The sequence below is a fragment of the Agelaius phoeniceus genome, chromosome 1 (assembly GCF_051311805.1).
Source record: "Agelaius phoeniceus isolate bAgePho1 chromosome 1, bAgePho1.hap1, whole genome shotgun sequence".
Taxonomy (NCBI): Eukaryota; Metazoa; Chordata; class Aves; order Passeriformes; family Icteridae; genus Agelaius; species Agelaius phoeniceus.
Genome location: NC_135265.1, coordinates 115,535,518 through 115,545,987, shown reverse-complemented (window position 1 = coordinate 115,545,987; position 10,470 = coordinate 115,535,518). Strand labels below are relative to the sequence as shown.

The 10,470-nt window shown below is 37.4% G+C and overlaps 1 protein-coding gene across 1 annotated transcript; it reads left to right on the top strand.

Annotated features, from left to right (window-relative positions):
* Positions 1-262: 262 nt before the first annotated feature.
* Positions 263-9,103, top strand: LOC129127522 (epidermal retinol dehydrogenase 2). Its single transcript, XM_054644212.2, has 6 exons — positions 263-589; positions 3,876-4,007; positions 5,443-5,542; positions 7,204-7,348; positions 8,267-8,389; positions 8,896-9,103. The coding sequence occupies exons 1-6, from the start codon at positions 263-265 to the stop codon at positions 8,987-8,989; spliced, it is 921 nt and encodes a 306-aa protein (XP_054500187.1). The 3' UTR covers positions 8,990-9,103.
* The last annotated feature ends 1,367 nt before the right edge of the window (positions 9,104-10,470 follow it).

The following is a 10,470-nucleotide window of genomic DNA, read 5'->3' as shown; positions in this document are numbered from 1 at the left end:
AAAGCAGAGTTGGAAGGTGAGGAACCTGGAATCAAACAGGTCTGTAGCATCTAGAGGAAGGCAATTGCTTTACCCCTACTAGTAAGGTAGCTTTCACAAAACAAGTCTTTAATATATTTTGTGTCAGAACAGAAGAACACTGCAAAAGAACTTGCTGTTTAAAGGTCAACCTCTTCTTTTTTTCAGTCAATATCCCACTGTTGTAATGTGTTGTGTTTCTGGGTTTGCACAACAGAAGAGTGGTGCTTGTTCCTGAGAAATCATGTTCAACTTCAGATGCATCCAGAAGTTACTACAGTACCTGAAATTTTTTATTTTTTTAATTATCGAGAACACCTTCTGTTTATTTTCTCTCCGCAAAAAATATTTTGCTGGTGAAATAGTACTTATTACTGGCTCTGCAAATGGGATTGGAAGGCTGGTTGCCTTAAAATTGGCTCCTTTGGGAGTAACCTTGGTTCTTTGGGACATCGATGATGAAGGTAACAAAGAAACAAGCAGATTGGCCCAACAAAATGGAGCCAACCGGGTGTTTGTCTACCACTGTGACTGCAGCAGGAGGGAGGAGGTCTATGAACAGGCAGACAAGGTAAGATCTGCATTTTTGCTTCTTTCTAATAGAATATCCTATTGAATTTATTGGTTTTTTAGAAACCATGCCTAGAGGGAAGTTATCATGTAGGGTAATGTCTTTCTACTTTTGAATAGTTTCTAGATGGAACTTAAACTATGGTTGCAACAAAGTAACTGGGTTTAATCGGTTCTGTTGAGATTTATCCATTTCTGTTCTTCATTGTGAGATGGTGATGTTTATATTAAGAGTGTCATAAAGCCTGCAGCAGAGGTTATCTCCATATATTAACATATATAGAGTTTATAGTTTCTTTAAGATATCAACAAATAATTTTAAAAGAAAAGAACAATCAGTGGATGTTGTGAAAGGGGGATTATTTCCTTTGCCTATTTGTTTAGGAAGGAAACTATAGTTCTTTAAGGGTGATGTGGGATGTAATGTTTTCAGACATGTCATTGGGATGTGGTTAGTCTCCAGTCAAATTGATGATTCAGCTTCAGGTCTTTTTTTGATCAATACAGGTGGAAAACAAGGTAAAGAGCTCCATTTTCAATGAAACTCTTCTGCTGTGCTGACCTGTGCTTTGCAAACTATTACCTTATTAACATTGTCAGAGTTCAGAAATTGGAAATTGAATTAACATGATTAATTTTTACTTTTTCTTAAACTGCCTGAAAATGCTTCTCAGTGTAACTTCACTTATAATCCAGTTACTCACTCCGCAAACTTCATCCAGGTGTAAACTTCTGTTAAATTCTCAATGTATGTGCTTATATACATGACTCTCAAGCCACATCTTTGACATTCTGTGTCTGAAGGCATACATCAGAGAAATTAGCTAAATTATTTTATGATGTGAATGTTGATAGATTGTTTCAGAATAGACTTGAAATGTAATATTAATTTTCTATGAGTTGTGGGTGGAAAGGTGGGGACATAGTGGGGACTCAGCTTTTTGTTTTGTGGTTGTTGTTTTTAATTTTAACCAAATCAGATAAAGTCTTTCTGAGCAAGGTAATGAAAGTTTGAAACACCTTTTTTCCTCAAGAAATGTTCCTGAGGAAAAGTACTTTTAAAAGGTAAGTTGGATTCAGGATCTGTAAGTGTCTGGAACTGCAATTCCCATGATTTCAAACCAGCAAGGGTTTCTTTTACCCATATTTGTAAGTAGCATGTGGGCCACAGCTCACTCACATTGTAGACAAATAAATGAACATTTTGAAATTATTTGTTTGCTCTTACGTTAGCAGAGTCTCAAAAGTTTTGTTTTGTGTCCTCCAGTAATTTTCAATCTCCAAACACATTAACCAAATCAGCCACAGGACTCCAACCTGTGGAATTTTCTGTGCCCAAATCAGCAAACACTATTCTGAAGTGCACAGATTGACCTGCCAACAGAAACTTAAAGAGCAGTTCAACATTTTAAAATTGCTGTTAAGGTGTCAAATTATTGTTAACAACACCAACATATTCACAGATATTTACAGGTATTGTTCAGTCCTGGTGGAGATAAAAAATTTCTTAGATGAAGAGCTTTTCAAATATGAACGTCCTCTACTCTTGGAAATACCTGCAAATTTTTGATTGGTAATATGAAAAGACTTGAGCTTGGACACAGAAGAGAAAGCAATAGCAAGGAAGTTAAATTAATTGGTTTTATTTGGTATACTCACTGCTGCAAAGCATAACTATTTTCCCAGAATGTAACTTTTGCTTCTAGGAAACAGAAGAGACCATTGAAGTCTTTAAAGAAGAGGTTTTGGAATAAATTGATCAAGTGAGCAACAACTAATTTTCAGGAACAAGAGGTGTCCACCTGGGAATTCTGAAGGAAATCAGACATGGATCTGGTGGACTAGAAATGCAGAATGTGTATTTTGCTACAACAGATGAGCAAGGAACAAAGCATAGTTAAATAAATAAAGCACAGTAAATTTGCCAGTCTTAAAAGGCACTTGAGAGCCTTTTGAAGTTCTCTTGAGAGCCAAACACACTATGAACCTGTCTTACAGAAAACTAGTAGAAATTATGCTAACAGAAGAATAAACAGACACCTAAAAATATACATAATATAGAATAATCATCCTGACTTTTTCTAAATGGAAGCCAAGCTTCACACATATTTTGTAGTAGTGAGTAAACAGGACAACTGATGCCATGGTAAATAAAATGCTGCCATTGGTGAAGATATGTTGTCATGTTAAGAAAAAGAGGATCATCATATGGACTGACACAGCAGTTAAAAGAGTGGGGAGAAGGTGCAGATGTGTTCCTCAAAGGAAGAATTGAGTAATCCTGCCATAGTGAACAGTGTCTAGATTTGCATTCATTTATGCAGGTGGAAAGGTGCAAGTATCTGAGCCCTACTTGTCAATGAGAAGGCCTAAACCTGACACAGCTGGAGAAATGTCAAACAAATCTTCACTGAATGCTAAGGTTCCCTGAGAGAGAAAAAGGAAGGTCAAATGTTGGTGCACCAGATCCAATCACCTCTTTCCAAATTGCCAGAAAACAGCATATGTAGGATTTTAATGTTTTTGTAGTCATAATTTTTGAGACCACACATAATCATCTACCTTTAGCAGAGAAATCTGTGAGACTTATTCTTCATACTATAAGTAAATCTTGGCCTTCTGCTTTGGTGCAAATCCAAATCATGGCACAAAATCTTTTGAAAACAAACCCAAATGGAGCTAATGATGATTTTATCTGTCTATTTCATGGTAGATGCTATTGTGCTCAGAGGATGGTATCCCCCAGTTATCTGAGCTGAATTCTTTTCAGTTCAGTAGAAATTACATGGAAAAATGGGAGCAGGCTTAGCAGAGGAATGCAGGTTCTCACAATACCAAAAATAGGGGACTGGAAGTGTTGTGATTGCAGTTAAAGTGTGCTTACATTGCATACTAAAGCTGCATAACATTTTACCTTTGGTTTCTGTGGAAGCCAAAAGTATTCCAGAGTTCAGGGAGCAATTAGACAAATTTGGGGAGGAGGGCAGGGTGGAGAACCACTGGGATATATTAAAGACAATGATATAGATATCTTATACCTCTCTAAAGATCCTAAATTGGACCATGTGAAAAGTTGAGCGCACAGGAGGACTTAGAGCCCAGGTCCTTTTTTCATTGCTTTCCACCATGAATTTGATCTGATGCAATACAACAATTCTTGCACACTTATGTTTTCATACATATCAATTATTGCAAATATTACTAAACATTTTCATAAATGAAGCACAAGACTCAAGGATACCTTCTAAAGCTTTCTGTTTATCTTTTTTTTTTTTTTCTTAATTCAGGTTAGAAAAGAAGTTGGGGATGTTACTATTCTAATCAATAATGCTGGCATACTGATTGGGAAAAAGTTCTGTGATCTTACAGATGAAGACTTTGAAAAGACCTTCAGAATCAACTTCTTTTCTCAAGTCTGGGTAAAGTTTTTGTGGGATTTTTACTCCTGAGTGACCAAAAAGTACAGACAAGTATTTTGGTGTGAAAACCACAATGGTGGCATCTATCTTAAAAACTCATCTGGGATAGGGATGTGAAGGACCTTGATTGGGGGAATATGTGTTTTCATGATCATCCTGTAATTTGAGACAGTCTCCCCAGTATGTCTCAGCAATGTTAACACAAACCTGCCGGGGCACTCAGGTAAATCAAAGTTTGTGGAGCTGCATCATGAACACACCCTACCTGTAACAGCTGTGGTTGAAAGGAGAGTGCTGACATGATGGCATTTGACTTCCCTGCTCCTGATGTTTCCAAAGCATCTGAAGGCTTTGCCTAAGAGACTTGCAGCATTGAGGGAGACACAACCATGGTTTACTGGCAGACTTAGCAGTGGTACACTTAGAGTTGGTCTCGATGACTTTAAAGGCCTCTTGGAGCCTAAATGATTCCATGATTTTATGCTGCACATGTTGCCCTTCAGGCTGTGCTTTCATTCCTAGTCACCATCTGCTTGAAATACATAGAAAACTAATCCAGCTAGTAAAAATTTATTTTGGTATTTTTACCTCTGGAGGAACTTGCAGTTATTTGGGGTCTCAGTAGATTTGGGAGAGTTTTTTTGTGAGAGAGTGTTACTATTGCCCCTCTTGCATTTTTTGTTTATATGCCTGAGTGAACAGCCTGCACCAGGGAGCAATACAGCATTGCAACTCCTTTGTTAAAAGGCATTTCTCAATGGATAATCATTGCAGATAGAAGTTCTCTAAGTATTCCCCAGTCACACTGCATCATTCTTCCAAACACTTGAGGAGAATGGACTGGGAGAGATGTTACCCCTGAAAGGTCTGAAGAAACCCAGGGCAGGAGGACAGCAATGTACTTAGCCCTCACATCTGAAGTCTAATAGGATTCCTCAGCTATTGAAAAAAAAATGTTACTGCTCTTGTCTCTTTTTCTTATCTCCCCCTTTGTAAAACACTAGCATTCTTCCCAGTTCGTATCACCCACAGTGATGTCCTGGACCGCTGGAATTGTCCGGCAGTTCGGCTTGTAACAAAAAGGACCCACAGACAGCTGAACTCTCCTTAATGTGTTGACTTCCAGCTCCCTCTTGTGTACCAAACCTTTAGCAATAGACAAACTCAGGAGCCAGGAAAGCAGAGAAAATACAAACTTTACTGCTTTTAATAAGATGCTTTTAATGCTGTTAGATCTTCAGACAGAGGCAGACATTCAAGGAAATGTTGTCTTTCATTTAAAAATTGTTACAGAAATAAAATATCATTTGGGTTTCTTGTATATTGAAGTCCCAGAAAGCAAGTCAGGTTGTACCACCTAATTTTGGAAAGAAACATTTTTGTTATGCCTATTTATAAAGGGGATTTTAAAATAAATGTATTTATATTCTTTTAGACTTGCAAGGCCTTTCTTCCAGCCATGGTGGCCTGTAACCGTGGGCACCTGATTAGCACGGCCAGTGGAGCTGGATTCCTGGGACTCTACAGGCAGTCAGGTAATTATTGTCAACTGCCATTACAAAATAGATCTACATACTAATCACTTTTCTTGTGTGCCTTATAAATGCTTGGCTTAAGCAGCCTGTACTGACAAGAGCCTGTGGGTTCCAGAGGTGATGGTGTACTGGAGTGTGATGGTGTCACATGCCTGAGCAACACAGGGAGCTCGCTGCAGGTTTTACTGTCTGGTTGCAGACTATCTTTTTTCCACAAAAAAAAAGACAATTCTGCTTGTACACATGCAGTGGGAGGGAGCCCTGCATACAGGTTGTGTAGTGCTTTCTCATGACAATTTTTCTGCAGGTGAATGTTCAGAGACCTAAGACACACAAGGGTTGTAACCTGGAACTACACATTCAGTTGGTTTATCAAGTGCAGAAGGCATTCTGGCATAATTTTCAATAAAATTAATTTGAATGAAGTATGGTTTAAGCTATTTAAAGCTCAGTATTCTCAGCTGTTTCCCTCAGGACAGCAGTCTGATAGTCTAGCCTATTTCATTAGTCTGGGTCTGCTTCCCAGTCTCCCCTCAAGCCTCTCTTACATGTTGATTCTATCTCTGAGGTCACCCTGTGAGAACTTGAACTTCAGTGTAATAAGGATCTCTTGTTTCTTCTACTGATTGATGGTGTTACTGTAGCATTTACTTGCCATCTATTACCTAGGGGTTACCTTGATATATTATCAGTATTTGGTATTGATAATACAAATCACATTCAGCTTTCATCATATAACTATAAGGCTCATGAGAGTAGTCCTTCCCATCCATGCATTACAACCTTTTACAGCTTATATACAGGTATATATTTTTAGGCTGTGTGGTCCCATCATTCACTGCGAGTGAACTCCTGAAGAATAGCAAACTGTTTCTCATGCCAGTCTTTGGAGTCAGTCTTTTAGCAAAATTTGACTTCATTGTATCTAGCAATTATTTTCACACACATTTGAAAAGGTTTTAGGAAATTACATGTAAGGTATTAAATTCATTTCTAACAATTGGAAAACTGTAGAATAATTTGTGTGGGAAGAAATCTGTGAAGGTCACTTGCTCCATATCCCCAGATAAAAACAGGCTCAGCTTAGGTTAGGTTGCACAGGGCTATGTGAGGGCAGGTTTTGATTATCTCCAAGGATGGGGTTCCATACATTCATCAAACAATAAAAATCAGATGAGTCTTCCTGGGCAAACAAAAAAGTGCTGTAGTTGCAGGGCAAATCAGAAGTAATAGGCCGAAGCAGCATTTAAGTAAGGTATTTTTATTTTACTACTAGAAATAGTTCTGTCTGAAATGTAGCCTATGATATTAAAAGTTGAAGACATTCTGAACTGAAAGAATGCCTGGTTGGTATATGAGTATCTGGAAATTTACATAAAATGCTGAATAAGCTCATTTGCCTATATCTTTCTATAGTGCACTGAAAAAAAAAAGAAAAAAACCTCCTCTGAAAAGGATTCATTTTATCCTTAGGCAACTGTGCATCATTCAAGAGAAGAGCCATTAATATCCAGAGCTTTAAATACTAATTATAAGACTGCCAATAATAGAAGTAAATAATATTGTGGCTTAAATGGTATTATAAAGAAATCAGTTCTATAAATAGCTTTTATTGTGGTGCTTTTAAAATTTTGGATATTTCTCTTTTCTTCCCTTTCTAGATTATGGAGCAAGTAAGGCTGCAATCATTACAATGATGGAAGCCATAAATTCAGAACTGTATCATGGAGGAAAACGTGGCATTAAAACCACAATCATTTGCCCTTATTTTATTAGTACCAGGTTAAGCAAAGGCTTCAAAAGCGCGTAAGTAAAGCTTTGATTTGTACTATTTCATCTATAAAAAATAATTGCCACTCACTGGGTATATCATATTCAGTTTTTGGTTGGTTGATTTGATTTTCAATTCAGTATTTTTGCCCTATTGGCACAGACATAAAGAAATGCAAGTCTTGCATACAGTGAATAACAAGAACTGTGCAATAACCTCACAGTCAAGGAACAGTTGGGGATACACAGCAGTATTTAAGGGTTCAGGGAACCTTATTTGTCAGGAGAGCGCTGATGTTCTCTGCCCCAAGTAATTTTGGCAGTATAATTACATTTATGGCTGTCAAGATACCCATGACCTGTACTTATTAACTGTCTGCACTGGCAGGGACTGTACTTTGAGTGAGAACAGCTGTGGTGATGGTATCTGCTGGGTGGCTCTGTGGCTGCACTGATAGGAGAGGCTGCAAGCACTGAATGAGCCATTGCAGGAGTACAGGACCAGTGATCTTGGATTTTCAGTGCTCTGCTCCTGCTTGCACCATTCTTCACCGTGCAGCAGCATATGTATGCAGAGCAGAGCCCTTCTCCTGGCTGGTGACAAGCCTGGTCCTGGTCTATTCAGCTGTCACCTCAGCACTTACATCTGCTGGAGAGCAATGATGCACAGAGCAGCACATAGTATGGCTAAGCCTGGATGTTTCCAAAGCTGCAATCAGTGTGGGCATCAACTTCATTGTGGTCAGCTTACAAAAAAGTCCTTAAATTCACAACATCATCAAAGTGTCTTCAATTTATTTTGATGATAGTAGGAACAAAAGGATTTGGAGATTCCTTTTCAAGACTATGTGAGGGGAAGGGGAAATTGCATACATTATTCAATTATGTATGCGTGTGTATTTACCACGAAAGTAAAGTTCTAAAATTTCACAACCCTTTTTTCCTGTTTTACAGAAGACCCTGTTTGCTTCCTGTTTATGATCCAGAGTATGCAGCCAGTAGGATCGTGGATGCAATTAAAAAGGAGAAATTTTATCTGATCATGCCTCCATCTGTATACTTACTTGGTCTCAAAATGTAAGCACGTGACTTGTCTTCTAGCATTACCTTCTTTCCTTTGCCATTTGCCTGTAAAATCAGCAGGAGCATTTAGTCAAACAGTCCTTTAGTTAATATTCCCGCAATCAATCCAGTTATATGTACCCAATTTTAAAGAAACAGTGGGTTTGATTTTTCAATAATCTAGGTGAATAACATTCCTCTGGCCTCTTCTGTCTCCAAGAAATGCTTTAAGCTGCAGTTGGGTGCAGAAACTTCAAAATTTTTCCTGAGATGATACACTGGGAGCAATGCCTGGTCTAGCACTGTCTGCTTCCAGTGCCTGCCACCACTGCAGGGTGGGATTTCACAAAATGTCTTGGTCTGTCATTCATTTTCCCAATTCATAACATTGAAGTGCCAAATGTGCTACTAGCAGACATTAGAAGTATTGAGCACATATAATGTATTTGTCATTTCTTTATTTACAGAGTACCTTTATCTAAAAAAAAAAAAAAAGGCTAATTCAATGTTTGTCTCCTCAGTTTCCTTCCTAGAAAAGTAGTGCTATTCCTTGAGTCTTATGTCAAGTTCCCTGAGAGCATGGAAGAAGCCTTTGCTCAGAAGAAAAAGGATTGAAACAAAAAGTATTCTGAAGATCTCAAGTGCTATCTAATTTAACATTTTTAGTAAAAAAATAATTTTAAGTCTTATTTATTTCTTGGCAAAAAAATTCACTTCTTTTATGCTATTTTACATTGGCCAGCATGCCATTTAATTCTTTACAACTGTCTTTTAAGCCTTTATGTTTGGCAATTTTCTGAGAAATTTTTGAAAATTCACTAAAATCTAAAATAAATTAGGTATTGTGTTGAATGACCAAGCAACATCTTTGCACAGACTGTACTGTTTTCAGACTGAAGTTTCAATGAGGTATCCTGTTAGTGTGGAACACAATTCTGTTGTAAATCATGGGAAAATGAAGACAGGAGGAATACCTGGAAAGTTATACGTGAAATCTCTCCTTGTATTTGGAGAGAAGTCACACCCATGTTCTTCAACTGTCTTCGAATGAAATTACAACATAAGGGTCCTAAAGAAAAAAAAATTCCCCAATAGCAGAAGTTTGGGGATTAGTTACACAAAATATGTGCTAGTACTTGATTGATAAACATCAATCCTCATGTAAATTTTCAGAAAATGCTAACATAAAATGTTCATAATTATCTTAATTCAAAAACAAATAAACTGCATAGCCAAATAGTGAATCTACAAAGCCTGGTTCATAAAACCTTAAGGAATTACAGAAAACATTTAACAGTCATCTATTGACCATGTTTGCCATCATAATTCAATTAACTAAACTCGTACTTACAAGCTCCCAGATACAAATAGTTATTAGAGTACACACTATTGAAATCCCTGTGTTTCCAAAGCATGTATGCATTCAATAAATTCTTTCATGTACCAGTAGCTATTACAGGGAACCTTTTCTCTGAGAGAAGGGAAAAGCTATCTGAAGTTTGGCTCTTTGGAAAGCAAGGTTTATTGATTTATATTGTTTAAAACTCTCTAGGTGATGAGCAATTAAATATTATTTTCCTCTTATTAATGAGACAGCAAAGTCTAAATTACTTCCTGCAAATACCAATCATTTTCTCAATTGCAGGCAAATATGTTGAATATTGGGATTCCCTTGTTCTGCATGAATGTTACTATTTGGCTCTAGATCTATTATCATTTTCAAGTATGATTACAGGAGTCAATGCAAATTGACATGACATTATGTTTGGGAATATATTGAGAGCTCAAACATCTTCATGCATAATTTCATTGCTGGTGCTTCAGAGCGTAAGAGCTTAAGAGCAGGGGTCATGAGATGAGAAAAATATATTTAAAAATTATTTGTGAAACAAGACTCCCACTTGAAGTAGTCTCACATGCTAGTGACATTAATATATGGTGGACTATCCATCATTTAAGTGTTAAAGGTTTCAGGATGAAATATTTGCAGGCAAGGAGCTCAATGTGAGGGCTCACTTTTAAGGATGCCTTTCTTGTTTTCAGTTTTCTTAACTGAAGTGTGTCTACCTTACCACCTACATCTGCAGTTGTAAATT